The 17,176-nt window shown below is 41.2% G+C and overlaps 1 protein-coding gene across 1 annotated transcript; it reads right to left on the bottom strand.

The window, feature by feature from the left end:
* Positions 1–3,140: 3,140 nt before the first annotated feature.
* Positions 3,141–17,110, bottom strand: SNRPD2 (small nuclear ribonucleoprotein D2 polypeptide). The gene is made up of 3 exons (XM_078660968.1): positions 16,959–17,110; positions 13,802–13,981; positions 3,141–3,627 (listed from the first exon to the last, which is right to left on the bottom strand). Coding segments are annotated over exons 1-3 (357 nt in total). The 5' UTR covers positions 16,961–17,110; the 3' UTR covers positions 3,141–3,452.
* Between the last annotated feature and the right edge of the window lie 66 nt (positions 17,111–17,176).

Genomic DNA, 17,176 nt, shown 5'->3' with positions numbered 1-17,176 from the left:
TACCCCTCTCACTCTCCTTCCCTCCCTGCCCTCCCTCTCTCCTTCCCTCACTCCCCTTTCAACTCCCTTCCCTCACTCCGTCTCCCTCCTCCCTTTCTCTGTCTCCATGTCTCGGTCTCCTTTTCCCTCCCTCTGTCTCTGTCCCTCTACCTCCCTCTGTCATCTCACCCTGCCTGTGTCTCACCGGGCTGAGAAAGACCGCTTCCCCAGCGCGCACAAACACACAGCCCCACCCGAGCACTTCACAGGTCTTTAAAAAGACCATTTGCATGTGAATGGGGCTTTGTTCAAGTCTTAGCGCCCCTGCAGCCCAACTCTGGCCTCCTGGAATGAATCGCCCGGCCCCACAGAGCAGCAGTCTCACTCAGAGTGTCTCTGCAACCGGCAGTGTTTGCAGACACTCTTGGATTTTTTTTTAAACACGGGTACGATGTCTCATGGTCCGCGGGCCGCCACGGAAGGCTTGCCGGCCCGCCGGCCGTACTATGAGTACCCGTGACTTAGATGGATTTAGATATGGTTAAATCCAGAGCTGGTTTTGAATAAGGCCATATTGATGGACTGACTCTAGAGGGCTGGCAGCAGTCCTTGACTCAGCAATATTAAATCGACATTTACAGAATAGGGACGTACCGATTTATAAAAGGCTCCTGAAAGGATTGTGTGAGAACATAATATTGGTCAAAAAACACTTTATATCTGTAGGCCAAGCTACCCGAGAGAGGAGGGACATGCGCAAACTCTGTACGAGCTTACGATGAAATCATGTTGGCCAATAGTCTCTCTCACACTGGTCAAGATTTAGACTACATCTCCTGCATTCGTTTTTAGTAGAGTCATTGGGCTGGAATAAAGTTGAGAACTAAAGCTCCTGTGGCAGAGATTGCTTTTCAGACCAAGATACCATGCACTTTGCAATGTTCTGTGAGTATTACAGCTCTCTTTGTCATAGATATATATTATCTTTACTGAGAGGGAGGCAACGTACACAAGCCAGACTTGCTCCAATTCTTTTGCAAATGTAACCTGAATTAGCAGGTTTAAATGTGGTCAATTTCTTTTAATAGGGGCAATAAGGCTTAGAAAGAAACCAGGCATACAGTGACTTTGTTAATGGGGTATTATGGACAGCCTGAGAAGCTAGCTATCTATCAAAGAAAATAAAAGTTTATACTATTATTCATTTGATCCAATTATGAATGTGTGGTATTATTTAATGTAGGTTTTATTTATGCCAATCGGATCATAAAACACTTATAATTGTTCATAGCTTTTTAATTATAGGTATCTTTTATGGTTTTGAGTAACTAAATAAAGATTTTATGATGATGGAATTGTTTGGAATGGATTGTACCCACACAGTCGAGAAACCGCTATTCAGTTTTCCTGGATTCAAAAACAACTTACATTGTTCTGAATACTTACTGCATTTCATTTACTCCATTTTGGTGGCAGACTAAACAACAAACACTTGTAACAGTCTCACTTGCCTGGCAAACAAGACTTGCAAAAGTCTTGAATGCAAATGGTGTTCTAAATATCGACTAATGGATAAAGGTATTAATGAAAAGGAAAAAAAAGCCTTCCAGGAATATCATCCATTAATAAGGGTCAAGTGTTGTGCATTCTTCTACCCACTCAAAATTGGTATTGGGTGTAATTCCTTCAGGGAAATGTGCATAATTGTTAAATTCCTATCTTAGATATACCTTGACTAAGTCCCAGTCTGCTCAGAATCAAAGTGTAATCTGCTCGTATTTCGACAAAGTATGGGTTTTCTCTTTACCTTTGCCCTCACACCAAAATTCCTCCACCAGCCTGCAAGTTAGTGGTGCCTTACCTCGCTGCACTCATCAATCTATTTCGCAGATCATGTCCCGAATTATTGGAATCCCACAGGTATCATACTTGGGATCTAATGCCCTATTGGAAACTGATCAATCTGGCTTTAGAGCTAACCACAGCACTGAAAACTCTTTTCGTGTATGCTACCATCAGTCCAAGTTACATAATGGATTGGGGCAACTCTACTCCCTTGACCCTTATGGATTTGTCAGCTGTATTCAATACTGTGGGCTCATTCCATCTTATAAGAGACCAGGAGTATAGGTAATTGTAATGCCGCCCTTATGTATATCAAATCCTTTCTGACTCGCCGCATGCAATCAGCGTGAGCCACCTCTTTCAGCGAAGCAGACAAATTCATTCAATATGATGTTCCCTTGAGGCTTTACACTGAGCCCTACTGTTTAACGACTTCTGCGCTCATGATGAGCTGAGCTCGTCATGAGTTGTGCCGCTCGCACGCTGATGACTAGCTCAGCTCGTCCTGTACCGCGGCTTTTTGAAAAAAGCCGCGCAGCGCAAAAATAGCGGCCGCACGCATGCGGTTAATGTGTATATGCTCCCTCTGGCAGCCCTTACCAGGTAATTTGGATTTAAGATTCTATTATATGCAGACGATACACAGATTCCAAAGTCCTGATTCTAAAATATCAGAGGATCTCAAACCCAAGTTTCAGAAATGCAGGCAACCTGTGGCAAGCTGGAAGAATAAACTTAAAAAGAAGGAAGTGGTGCTACTTAAGTTTTCAAACCATGCTTGGTCCAATGAATGGTGGCCCCATAGCCTAGGCACAGCTCAGTGAAAAAAATGACAATCTTTAATCAGGTGTACCTGAGAAGTCGGAATATCCATAGCCCAAAATGTTGTAACCTTCAATGCCTTAAATGTAATTAATATTTTCCTCCAGATTCATATCCCAACTTCAAAGAATTCAAAATGCTGCTAATAGAGCCTATCTTACATGTTTGTATGTCCTCTCATCTCGACGCCCTGAATTGGCTTCTGGTAAGGAAAAAAACAATTTTCATAACCATCTGACCGACCTTCAAACCAGTCCAGGGGCAGGCCCGCCAAACATTAAGATATCTATCTAGAGGGATGCACAGCTAAATTTAAGGTTCCTCAGATTCAAAGGTCACGCTGTGGTAGCTATGCTTTTTACTACCGGAAGGAATGAGTTCCCCATACACTTCAGACTTTGACACTAATTTTCTGTAATTAAAAAAGAATATAAAAACAAACGCTTGCACTTATTGGGTTCTTCTCTTGTTGCGGAGTAAAGGACCAAATAAAATGCAGTTCAAACAACAATTTTATTTAAAAAACAAAAATCAAGACACTCCAGTAATCCAAAATGTACAGAAGTGCAGGTAAGTTTGGTGCTGGGAACGAGAAACAAATGTCAATCCTCCAAATGAGGGTGGCACTTATCAGGAAACTCTTGTCTTTCTGTCCGACTGAAAAGTCAAATACAAATCAAGGGGAGGAATACAAAATATGAAACCAAGGATATGGGATGTCTTCAAATGCAATGAAACCTGCAATCAATTGTATCATAAGAAGGCTTAGTCGCTGCTCTGGATGGATAATGGCTTAGGAAAGTCCTTTATTTGCCAGCTAGTAGAGGGTTTCGCAATACCACTATGACAGAATCACCTCGAAGAAACATTTTAGAGATGTAGCGATCCTTATTGACAGGCTTGGATTTCTTCTTGCCTTTTCCACTCTTTGGAACTTCAGTCCACATCTCCTTCACATTCTCGAGCACCATGTTACAGTGTCTGCAGGACAAGACAGAAATGTCATTGGACTGTGAAACATGCATACAATGCAACGCTACATTTCTCATGCCCCGACATCCATTTGCACTGTGTTAACATTCACAACTGCTTCTACAAAAACAAATTAGCAAATCTAAACATGGAACTAGAGAGACCCCCTTTCACATTACAAAAGCGTGTTTGTAACAAAAGGTAAAGATTTTTCTTTATACGGTACAAGGACCAATCACCACTGGAGCAGAATGGTCCTTTAACCCCATGCGTTAGCATGACGAAACCACGCCGTCATGAGCACACGCAGCCTGTGAGTCATGACGGCGTGGTTCGGTCATGAGCGCCGCGCTCACCCCCATGCCCCCCCCCCTACGCCGGAATTCGCAGGGAAGGGGTTAAAATACAGAGTTTACTAAACGTAAGAAACATTAATAGTTGAGTGTTGTTACTGGTAGTTGGACACTGCCATTGGTACCAGCGCCTCAAGTCTGACGAACATACAAATGAATGAACTAGCCAAGCAAGGCAATCTCACCCAAAAGAGAGACAAAGCGCATCTGCACTCATTGCAAGCTACTCTGGCTTGTAGGGAAAACATCTTATAGTGCATGCAGAGCTAAAACACCCCAACCCCAGACTCACAAAGATACAGGCTCAATCAAGTATCAAAATGTAGATTGATGCATTATATATATATATATATATATATATATATATATATATATATATATATATATATATATATATATATATATATATATACACATATACATACACACATTTTACACCGGGCTTAATGATAAGTTAAATATGGTGTGACGATACAGGCCACAAAAATTGGATGGCTATTTTACCAGTATAAAGTCATAAGATAAACGGATGCCGCTATTATTTGTATAGCAATCATGACTCTAATTTTAGGCATCCATCACATCACACAATTTTCTGGTCAGGAATGCCAAGTTGTAAAAATTCTTTATTTTAGTTTACCCCTAACGAAGTATGAGAAATTTTTCCATGGATCCAGAAAGTAAATACCTTATGAGGTAAATGTGTGTGTGCTGCCCTTTTAAACTAACAAATTATTTTTTTGTTGCAGGTTTCTGAAATTGTGAAAAGATTATCAGCTGTGAATGAGTAAAATGTCTACCAAAAGATGAATTTGTAAATATTAATGAAGAGATTTAGTACACAAAGTGTTGGAACTGAGATTGACTGGGATCTGTGTGTATTGTGTCAACAAGATTTACCATAAGTTTTAATGTGCCCAGCTAACAATAAATGTTCTGATAAAGAAACTGGGTACTAAAGTTTGCTTGATCTGCCAGCCTTTGACGAAATAAAAGGATTCCATCAATCAAGACAAAATTGTTTAAAGAATCATGATGTAGTTTAACAACTGGTAAATATAAATTGTGGAAAATTCCACAGAAAACGTGTAGAAACAAATTTGCCAAACAAACGTGCATGGCTATCAAAAAAACGAAACTGGTTCAAGACAGTTTAAGAGAAAATTCAATGTGTATGCGTGCTTCATTTATAGTTGGTGAATTGAAAGATGCATGTTTCTTCAGTGACGAAGAGTCAGGGAAAGAGATTATATATGTAAAGTAAAGTCCACATTTGTAAAGCGCACAATCACCCGTAAGGGTCTCTAGGCGCTGGGGGCCGTCGGGAAGATTAAGCGAGCTATTGCCCAGAGTCACATGGTGCTGGGCTAACCTGCCGCCGGGGATCGAACCGTGGTCCCCAGATTCCAGCGTCAGTCGCCCTGGCCGTGGCGCCACACCTTTTGGCGTACACTTGAATGGAGTAATCAAGTTAGAGATGCTGCAGTTGCATTAAGGGACTCAAAAGTACTCACCAAGATAAGTGTTGTCGATATGGTTGTGACCGAAGCAAAGTACCACAAAAAGTGTCTTGCTAATTTTTATATTCGGCATATTGACATTAATCTATGGCATGATATTTGGCGAAATTGTAACCTCTCGCGAAGATAACATTTCATAATTCCGAAGTATTGCCAGTATTTACATAACATCAAATCACTCAAAGTTTGTTGGATGACAGAATTAGGTTTAGATGTACACAGCAGATAATTAAAATGAAAAGATTCATGCATTCATACCAGAACTTCCAGATGAAATAAAAGGTAAGGATATTCTGCTAATACACAAAAGCGATACAGGAGAAAATATATATCCAGTGTAAGGCTGGCCAATGCAGCTGCTATTATTCAAAAAGAATTGTATCAAATGGAAGTGGATTAATGTATTGGTCACTGAGTAAAATTGTCAAGAAACGACAGTAGGGACTGCTATGCTAAATCAAATATGAAGGATTATGGAAGGTTGTAATATTTCAAATGACAGCACAGTAAACGATAAGAGGAATGCAGGTTTGTCAGTCTCACAACATTGTAGGTATTCTACCAGTAAGTGTAAGAAGGCAAATCCTAAAAGGAACATGTACTAGCTATCCTTGTATGTTTGCCATGGACTATGCCCACTATGCCAGTATTTATTAAAACACTTGCAGGGCTGAAAACAAGAATTACAGATGTTTATGAAGAATTTTCAAACTGACATTTTGTTCCTTGTAATAGTGGTAGACCGTATTCCTGCATATCGCATGATCAGATGAATGAGCAGTGTAACAAGGATATAAAAATCAGACGGCGTGCAGTTGGTATTCTTGATAATCTTAGTGCACTGATAAAATGGATGGTGTCCGGACCTCTAATGGCCAACTTATTCTCGCAATTCGATGAAGAAATGGGATTCAGTGGAAAAGAAAATAACTGTTCACCACGAAGACGTCTCTTGCAACACTATCTGTAAATGATGTTAAGGAACTTACAAATGTGTTTTTTCATGATAACAGAAATCCTTATGCCTGTGGTATTGGCGAAAATCTTATGAATATTGCATCCAACTTAATCATGAGTGATAATGCATGATAATGTGTACGTTGCGAATGACGTTGGGAGGACTCAACATGGAAGGTTTGTTCAAGAACCCATGGTACGCCTAGAAATAAGCTATGTTTATTTCATAAGGTAGTCCTAAAATCAGCGAACCACAAAGTATCCATCTGAAAACGCGACTGCTCACTTTTCACTAGGCTGTATATTGATTGCCAAGATATAGAAGGAGATTTAAAGGAATTTTCTTGCCTATGAGAATCTGGATTACAGCACATATATATTCAGCCTTATGTAATTAACATACTTAAATCGAAACGAGTAGACATAGTATTTAACCGTTACATAAAGGGGTCTCCGAAAGAGGAAGAAAGAATAGATGATGTTTTGGTCAACACGATTTTGTAAAAAGTTCAACAAACATACCAAAAAACGGGGCAACTTTTCTACAAAAAGATAACAAAATCTGCTCCAATTCTGAGCTTCTAACTTTTTGACCCTTGAGATATCAGAGGGTAAAATTGTAGTACTGACAAAGGATGATAATGTGGTGAATATTTCCGAAAATCTGAACGTATCTGAACTCGGACCATGCTATCAAGGAGCTGAATACTATTACATGCAAAACATGCTAGTGGAAGTGGCCAGAAGTCTATAACTATACATACTGTTGGATCCGATGTAGCGGTTATTGCTCTTTATGCATTTAGCAGCATAAATCTTTCCAATTTGTGGATTGATTTTGGTATTGGGAAATATCAAGAGCTACTGCCTTTCCACGAGTATGCTAATAAACTAAAGTGTTTGTAATGGTATTCTATTTTTCCATGCATTTACAGGTTGCGACACTGTATCTGCATATTGTGACAAGAAAACAGATCTGGAAACATAGCAAAATGTTCAGGCTGTCAGAGAAACATTTATTGAGCTCTCATGCCCACCAAATATTCCAAATGACAGTTTCAGTCAGCTTCAGCAAAGTTGTAATTAGATTATACAATAAGAACATTAAAACAGATTCTGTTAACGAGTGTTGAAGAATGGTGGTGACCAAATTTAATAGCTCTCTAGAAAATGTGCCACCAGGTGAGGTTGCTCTTTTACAGCACAGCAAGAGAGCTATTTTCCCAGTGGGTCATGTGCGGTCTCTGTGATGGTATGTGTATCCTGCTATACCCGATCCAGCTCAGTGGGAATGGCAGAGGGAAGATCCTGGATATGAACCTCTGTGGTCACTTTCGAATGATGCTTCAAAATACTGAGGAACTTGTTTAGTTAGGATGTTAAACACTGTGTATCTGTGCTAATAAATGTAAACAAATCTCTCTTCCATGTACTAGTCTGTTTGTGATGGACAATGCAATCAGGAAGACATGTTTTAGATGACTGACCAAGTCTTAAACTTTAAAAACAAAACAAAAAAAAAACTTGTTTACTATAAACAATATCATTTGTATCAAACAATCGTAAATAAAGACAATCTCTAGGCAACTGGCGGTCTCAACGGTAGTGAGACCTAGAATCCTAAACAATGAACTCAATGTACCACACAGAACTATGGCGAATGAATTATTATTACAAAATCATATCAGATAAAATAGCAATAAGCTAAATAGTTACTAAGATTCTGTATATAGACATTAAAAATACAATAACATGAAAACCTGGACACACAAAATTGTTTTGTTTAACAAACATTAACTTATTGTATGAAAAATGATGGACATTACACAACATGGAGCCAAATTACTACAACACAATGACAATGGAAAAAATACAATGTAGGACAACACAATAGGGTAACTTATAGAATCAAAAATGGGGTGGTTCTTCGATGCATCTAAGCGCATGTTGTGTGTCTAGGTTTTCATGGTGCATTTTTCCCTCTATATTTAAAACACTAGACAATCAGAATTCTGCTGCATGATTTCCAGATGTCAACTTTTATTTATAGCTCAAATGGATCAAAAGTTACTAAAATAAAGTACAAATGATGCGGCATAGCGACAGACCCTTTGTGCGCATCTAAGGAAGGTATCCTAATAATGACCTAATTTTATCCCACTCCTTTTAATCTTGCATAGGATAAATCAAAAAAATGTGTATTAATAAAGCTAAGAGTAACCGCCCCCATCCTAATTAAATTTTTAATAATTAATTGAGGAGACCTTTCATTCAGTTCACCGACCTTTACATTCATGTTTGAAAAGGCTCTAAGGGCTCTATGTGAGCCAGTTGAAGCACTTATTTGGTGTGTAAGAAGGAGCGCTCCCCATTATTAAGAATGCCACCTAGTATGAGTAAAAGGTTTCAATGTCACTACAGTAAGGGTTCAATCGGCAATCTAGTAAGTTATAACATTACAAACATGTTTGTTTTCGCTTTATTTTTTTTCGAATCTAGTAAGTTGTAGGTTAATCCCTAATAATGACAAAACATGTGTTGGCTTTATGGCTAATAACGAACAACAGACTGAACAATTAAAAAACAACTTAGAAACAGTGTGAATTTTGATTATATCTATATGGACTGTATACATTACATACAAACATGTGCCTGAGGCTAAGATTCATTTTTGAAAAGGCCCCAATGGCTATATGTGAGCCAATTGAAACACATATTTGTCATGAAAACTAGTTTGCTACATTCCATAAACCATTTGAGACACCTTAGCCATAACATCTGTGTCTGTGATAGGTTGTTCCTAAGGAACCTTGACGAAAGCCGAAGAGACGAGAACAACCCACCAACGATCTGTAGCGAATCCAAGGTAGCATTCCAAACGCTGTACAATGCAAATAGATAATTCACGAACACACTAGATTGCCTTAGTGACAGTTGGTGATGCAAAAACCACCACAGAAAATGTGAACAATACCTGATTTGAGCCACAACAACTGGTGATCGCACTATGTCGCCAGAGCCAGTTTTAGGCAAAAATGATCAAATGAAAAACCCATCTACCAACCATATTAACAATATCACTCGGTGGCCAGTGACAATGCACTTCTGGAAGCTCCATCTATGGCCAATGGCACAACTCTGACAGGTATTCAACAGCATAAGAATATATATTCCATATAATCCCAAACATGTGCAATCAGGTTATAATTTCTAATGGAACTGGAATAGTGACCAATTACACCGTAAACAGTTCTAACAATGGTCAGAAACAAAAGCATCACTAACAGTTTAAGCCATATATTGACACCAGTGTTACGATCAGGTATATGCATAGCTGCCAAGGTTTCAGATTGTTATGTATGACAATTTCATAATTTTAGTATAATTATGAGTGACATTTCAACGACTATGAGTGACACTTTCTAGCAAGCAAAAATCAAGCAATGAAAATGAGGGAAACACAAAGTTATGAGAAATTACACACATTTGAGCAGCAGAGGTTTGCAGATTTACATATGTAGTGTGTTAGAGCAGGGGTTTGCATGTGCAGTGTGTTAGAGCGGAGGTGTGTTGGGTTTCACTGTACAGTGTCTTTAGAGGGGGTTTGCTGGTTGGACTATGCAGTGTGCTAAGCCTAGTTTGCTGGATCTATCAGCAGCCGGTTAGACAGGATCTGCTGGGTTTAACTGTGCAGTATGCTAGAATGGGGTTTGTAGATTTTAATGTGCAGTGTGTTAGAACAAGCTTGCTGACTGGACGGTTTAGAGCTGATTTTGCCGGCGCCCCTCGTGATATGGAAGTATTGCCCGTCACCTCCCCAACCCCTCCTCCCTATTTACTTCTGAGATACACAGCAGCTGGAAGGCCAGCGTTAGGAGCTATGCTGCATCAACATTCCTGGGAGGCTGCATCTCTTTATAGAGAAGGAGGGCAGAATGCAGCAAGATGAAGCATTGGTTGGTTGTGGCTAGATTGAGCCACAGAATCACAATGCATCTTTATTCTTTCATTCGAGGCGGCTGTAAGTTAATTAACCCGTTTGGTGTGTCGGATGGCCGGGGGCCGCCCAAAGTCACAGTGGGCTAGTGCGAGGACAGCCGGGGGCATCCGAAACGCGCCCACTCCATAAATCACCCGCACCGTGGCAGAATTCGTGCCACGGTCAATGGGTTAAAGGTGGTTTTTAATTTAGTTCTGTCTGCAGAGCACTAAAGAACAAGCATTTACAATGCAACGGTTTCGCCTTTGCAAAAGTTAGAGCTATTGGCATTGTAATGACAATTTTTTTTATTTATGTGTTGGTTTTGAAAACAGATACATAAATGGCAGTCATTTACATTGCCAATAGCTTAATCTCTCGCAAATGTGAGACCTATTGTACCCTACTGGACGAGCTCAGCAGACAGCAATTACTACCACACACACAGACACCCAGAGCCACAGACACCCAGAGCCACACACACACACCCAGAGCCACACACACACACACACCCAGGAGAGCAAGTACAGCGAGGGGGCAGGGGAACCAGGGGGCGGGGAAAAGGTTTATTGGTCACCTTTCTATTATTTATTACTATATTTTAGAGCGGAGCTTGCATTAATGAGGTGCAACCCTTGCTCAGACATTGTTAACAAGTGTAAAAACTGCAAAATAATAAAGTAATACTACAGCTAAGTGTATCTCACTAAATCGTTATCATGCTCTATATTTTTGTAATCGTGTACAATATTACATGTGTAACGCATGACTGTGATGCCATCCACGCAACCATGTAACTAATCCCCATTCCTCTGCCCCCTGGCCGGAGGAAGCAAATGTTTTAAGAATTTATGCTTGACATGTTTGTAATTCGTGCAAGAATAAAACCGATCGACATGGACTGAAGTACGCACCGCACCCCTCCAGAACGCAAATGTACATTGCCTAGGTTTGTGATTTATACAGCGCTTCCATGTTTCTAGAGTAGTAATCCTCAACAAGAGCCCAGAAACTTTCAGCGTTACACATAGCACTACACCAGCGACCCAAAAACAAGTTAACAGCAGTTTTAGAATGCAAGTTATGAAGCGCTATTTAGATGCTAAATGCAGTACAGTTGTGGCGTTGCAAAGAACAGCGAACTTACAGTGGTCACCGCCAGTGCCTGGACGCCCAGGGACAGGCTGAGGAGCACACAGAGCAGCTGCAGCGCCTTCATTGCAAAAGAGATAAGGCAGACGCCACTCAGCAGACTCCGCCCCGGCAGCGGGCTGATCCGGCCAGGGAGGTAATGCACCGCGGGATTGTTCTCATATATATATAACCCCTCAAACAATGGCTGTATTCATAAAGCAATAGTCAATGGAAATTCCACTTCACGCTAATTCCGCTTGCGCCTTCCCTAATTTTAGATGCTAAATGCAGTACTGTTGTGGCGTTGCAAAGAACAGCGAACTTACAGTGGTCACCGCCAGTGCCTGGACGCCCAGGGACAGGCCGAGGAGCACACAGAGCAGCTGCAGCGCCTTCATGGCGAATTCCGTTCCTCTGTGGTGAGGAAAGGGGGTGCTCTTTTCAGACACGAAACGCAGGTTTAATATTTAACCCCTCTTAAAATACTACCGAGGCGCTTCTTTGGAAAATCAGCAGCCCTGGAATGTGTAAAGAGCCTGAACCCGAAGACCGCCCCCAGGAGCCTGGTTTTACGGGAATCCGCAGAATTGCAAAAGAGATAAGGCAGACACCACTCAGCAGACTCCGCCCCCGGCAGCGGGCTGATCCGGTCAGGGAGGTAATGCACCGCGGGATTGTTCTCTTACATATATAACCCCTCAAACAATGGCTGTGTTCATAAAACAATAGTCAATGGACATTCCACTTCACGGTACTTCCGCTTGCGCCTTCCCTGATGTAAATATTCATAGAATTAGTTTGATAGCGCAACAGCTCGTTTACCTGTAAGCATTGTATGTAGCATTTGTAAATGTATTACTATGTTGGGCACTTGGCTACACGGATAGCAAAATATAAATAGCAATCAGAACAAGCCCGGTCTTGTGCCTTACGAAGTGTATAATTATGAACAGCCACACGACGGTACAGGACACAAAGACAACAGCCACGCACACGGAGACGACAGGAAACAAAGCGCAGCCCACTCCTGCAAAAGGCAGGACGAAAATAACAAAAACATGCCGAGAATTTTTTTTTTTTAAATCCACCCACCGCCGCATGATGTTTTAAAAGGGACGGAGAGGGAAAAAATGTACGGAACGCCCACGAATCGCCTCGGACAATGACTGACGCCTCTCTCTTCCAATGGCTAGCCTCCATTTATGGAGCTAGCCAATGGAAAAGAGGCGGGACAAAGCCACATAATATTCTCAAAAACTTTCGCCTGCGCGAACGCTGCTGCGCAGCGGATCTCCAGGCGAAACCTAAAAATCCAGAGGTAGCTGGGACTGAGGACTCCTCGAACTGAGCCTGGTCCGGTCACAGCAGGGCAGAGACACAGGCGTCGGTTTGAGCAGTGGCAGCTTCAAAACTAATCTTACAAAGATAACTTTTGGCGGCTCGTGCTGCCCACTTAATGAATTACGTTCCGTCTTCGGCGGTAAATGTACCCTGTGTTGCAGTAAGTGAGAGCACATCTCAGACCGGAGCTAACGGAACACCTCCTAACTGATGAGATGCATTTCAAATAAACAATACCGCCAGAGCAGTGCAGTTGCACAGTGTAGGGCTGTCTTTCACACACTGTGGGCTGCCGGAGCAGCGCGCAGTCTGTGCTTTATTCAATGAACCCTAATAGCGACGCACCCTTCCATTTGTCAGCAACTTCATGAGGCACTATAAATGCATGACCGCATTTTGGTGCGGTGATGCACACCACCACATCAAAATGCGTTAGTCTAACGTCTGATGCGCGGTACTTGGCAGGTCTGGGAAAGCAGTGTACTGAAGGTAATATTAGTGGGAGCAGATAATACCAGGATACCTCAGGAACAGCCAATGGCACCAGGGGAACATTCGGAGAAAACCATGACAATGCAACATTATCTCCCTCAGAACTAGCAAAAGCATAAGTTCATTTGTAAAGTGCCAGTCCATAGTTGAAGCAGTTTTTGCACTAATAAGATGTAATTATTAACCTAAAAGAAAGAACATAAAGCAACTTCTAAAAGAGCAGACAACATACACATGGCAGTACATTCAGCACTTAAGTAACATTAAGTCAACGTCCCACTCTACAAACAGTCATGGTTCCTAACGTCAGGTAGCAGCAGCTATGGCAGACCCAGGAGCACATCATGTAGCTTTAGTCTCTGGCCATCAAAGATACAGAAACCTAATCTCTCAGAACACATTCTTACCTATCAAAAGCCTTCACTCGCCCAAGCAGCTTCTTGTTGTTGCGGCAGTTGATCAGAACTTGTGTGTTGTTCTTAACAGACTGAGTTAATACAGAGAGGGGGCCAGTGTTGAACTCTTCCTCCTCACGTTTTTGCAGCTCTTCTGGGGTCATCTCACTCTTAGGCTTATTTAGGAGACTCCTGCATGGTGCAAAAAAAAAAAAAAACAATTGTTAACATGCCTAGAGGACAGCCAGATTCCACATACCTGATGGAATATGAATGTGCATGGCTAGGGTGGAAAAAGGGATTTGGGGGTAGCACACATGCTAAAGTACGAAGCAGAATGATCCGAATGGGTCTATGAAGCCCAACAGAGGCAAATGTCTGGGTATGGAGTGTATAAGCACGAGAGACAGTATACACGGAGGGAGGTATTGATCACCAACATTTATGGTGGGGACCCCTGTCTGAATATTACTATGCTTAATAAACAGGTAGACCATGTTTCACCTACTTTTAGGGTTTCAAGCATAGACATATGTGAACCTATTAACTGTCGTAGAGGCTCTGGAAATCCTGGTGTGAATGGTATAACAATCACGTTGATTGAACTAAACCCAGAAGTCTGGACTACTTATATTCACTCTGAGACTATATTCTTAGAAGCAGGGTCTTAGAAAAAGGGCCAGGGCCAGGCCCATGCCTGCTCTCCCCGATTCTAAGAGTAAAATATCTAAATTAATTCTGAAACATTTTAGCGTGAATCGAAGAGGGGCACAAGCAGAGTTTAGGCCTCAAGCATGTACTACTGACATCATGGCTTTAACTTGTTTGGCAATAAGAAGAAACGATTTACACAACAATTTACATTGTTGTCTAATGGAACTGATAGCGGCATTTTATCTCAGATTCTGAGGTTTAACTGTAATACTAGGAATTCGGTCGATCATGGTAAAGCTGGTATCACCTCAGACTATGTATCTATAGTAAATGGCTTTAAACAGTGTGTGATGGCGCTGACCATCTTTAATTTATAGTTCACGGATATACTTTTTTTTTAAATCTTAATAAAGAAGCCAAATTTTTCTCTGTTTAGGGGGATACCATTTATCATACTAACACACGGAAATGATTTATTTGGGTTTAATCATTCCAACCTCTTTTGGGCTTCAGGAATTGAGTAATAGACCGACCATCAACAGTACATTTAACTATCTTACAATTAATTTATCCAAAACAAACAGCCTGAAATGAAAAAATATTGTTGAGTGGAATAATCAAGGAATGTTGACAGGCCAAGTCAAAAGGTACACTTAGAGGGGATCCTAATACCCATAAATCATTGGAGGGAGAAGTAATTTCTTTTTGTGACGCAAAATGTGTAATTACTATGGTCTGCACATGCTGAATCAATAAAGTGGTTGGGGTGGATGCGGAGAGGGATGCTTACTCTGGGTGTATGTTCTTTTGCGTGCTTTTTTGTTGATGTGACTGCGTTCTCGGGTACAGCTGACGAGGAATAACATTACTAGTAATGTACTGAGACGTGTTAAATCTATTGTAAAGGTACCTCTCTATCATTCTTGAGATCAGAATTGGGGAACACATCCTGAAGTTTGGTAGCTGCCAAAACAGTACAGAGTACCGATTCAGGTTACGAAGAACAAACCCTAGGGCTGAAGTAATCAAAAGACCTTTCAATCCATTTAAGGGAACTGCATTAGCCCATCTATTAAAGCTTGAGACTTTGAGTAAACGGTATTTTAATTTATTCTCCCATAGTATTTAAAGCCCAACTGGAGAAATATTCATTGACTTTCGGTAGTTTCAATAATAATAATCAATCTACGTTTATGCTAAAATCATGTCGGACTTAACAGGTGTTATGCAGAACTTACTCCATAAGTGTATATGGTTGAACGTCTAATGTTCCCGGTCAGAGAAGCTTTTATCAGATGTTACTTTCGAGAACTGTTGACGATACTTTTTTTTCACCTTGGTTGTTTTCAGATACCTAGCACACAAATGCTGCAGACAATGCAATATAGACCAAGATACTGTACCCCCAAATTAATTAGTTGTCCCCATTTACAAATCATTCGTTTAAATACCTTCGAACAATTGTAGTAAGTCGATAGGGGAAAGAACAGCAGAATAGGCTCATCCGTTGCGAACTATTTGGTGATTCCATCAAAGATACTGGCTGAATGCATTTAAAGAATCATTAATGTGGTGAATAGGACAGGAATAAGCAAGTGTGGTATGGTGACTAACATATTATATTCGATTGTGAGGACCAATTAGCACTTGACTGTTAGTTTGTAAAGCAGCTGATAATTGAAGTTTACCTAAATACCATTTGAAAACATAATATGACCAGTATACTGATGGATGGGTAAAGTTAGCAAAGAAACGTTGACAACGTTCAGGTTGTGTAAAGAAGGTCCAAAACGCCAGGTTTTTCAAAGAATGACCAATGTTTCCCTAAATATTACAAGCTGCTGGAATATCCAATTTCTGGTAGAGGCGCTGTAGTATGCTGCTCAGCCAGGATGTATGTAGCTTAGAATGTTGAATGTTAGAATATTGGTATGATTGAATCAGTTGCTGAATGAGCTGAGCAGAGCACAGACTGCTCCTGGTGGGGCTCTCTTCCTGAATACCAGTCTGTGCTCTGCTCAACCCATTCAGCAACTGATTCAATCATACTAACATTCAAAGTTACACACATCCTGGCTGAGCAGCATACTACAGGCGCCCATTGATAACCCACTCAATGTTACAATGAACATCTGGCTTATCCTGGAACCTTGGCGCTCAAAGGTGGGTTTAAATAGGCAGGGAAACAAAACGCATATCCTATCTGTTGCGCTCATATAAATATTATTATAATAAATATTACCTCCCCTCTCTCACGGCACAAAGGCATACATGGATGCGAAAGACGGAAAAGGTCCCTGGGGAGAAGCGTGAGTTAAGGAATATATTTTCCCAAAGCTGGAAACACGCGGTGGCTTATGGCGATCTGTGAGTTGCAGAGCATTGCTCGCCGCTCCTTTGTCCCGACATCGCCCAAACTGCCCAATTCTATACCCCTATGAAACAGAACCTTAAAGTTGCGATGCGTCCCTTTACCACACGAACCCCCATCCCCAGATCCCTCTCCCGTTCTTACATGATTGCTCTTTTCGCTGGCGATCTCCGTTCTCAAGCACACCACAGCTTCACGTCTTCTCAACGGCGGCGCTTACAGAACAACTTCCGCTTCCGTTTCGTATGGCGCAAACGATCGTGAGCGTTGTTTCAGATTATGGCTTGCCTCGCCACCATGTTGGAATGTCCTTGTATGAAGGAGCTCGTACTTCTGTGAAGCAGTAGCATAATATATATTGT

The sequence above is a fragment of the Lissotriton helveticus genome, chromosome 9 (assembly GCF_964261635.1).
Source record: "Lissotriton helveticus chromosome 9, aLisHel1.1, whole genome shotgun sequence".
Taxonomy (NCBI): Eukaryota; Metazoa; Chordata; class Amphibia; order Caudata; family Salamandridae; genus Lissotriton; species Lissotriton helveticus.
Note: the sequence above shows the minus strand (reverse complement) of the source record. Positions and strands in the feature narration are given on the sequence as shown.

What these genes read in the sequence shown, in the direction of transcription:
- SNRPD2 (XM_078660968.1), bottom strand. An exon ending in CGAGTGAAGGCTTTTGATAG is followed by an intron (nt 3,628 to 13,801) that starts GTAAGAATGTGT and finishes CTTGTCCTGCAG; the next exon opens with ACACTGTAACATGGTGCTCG.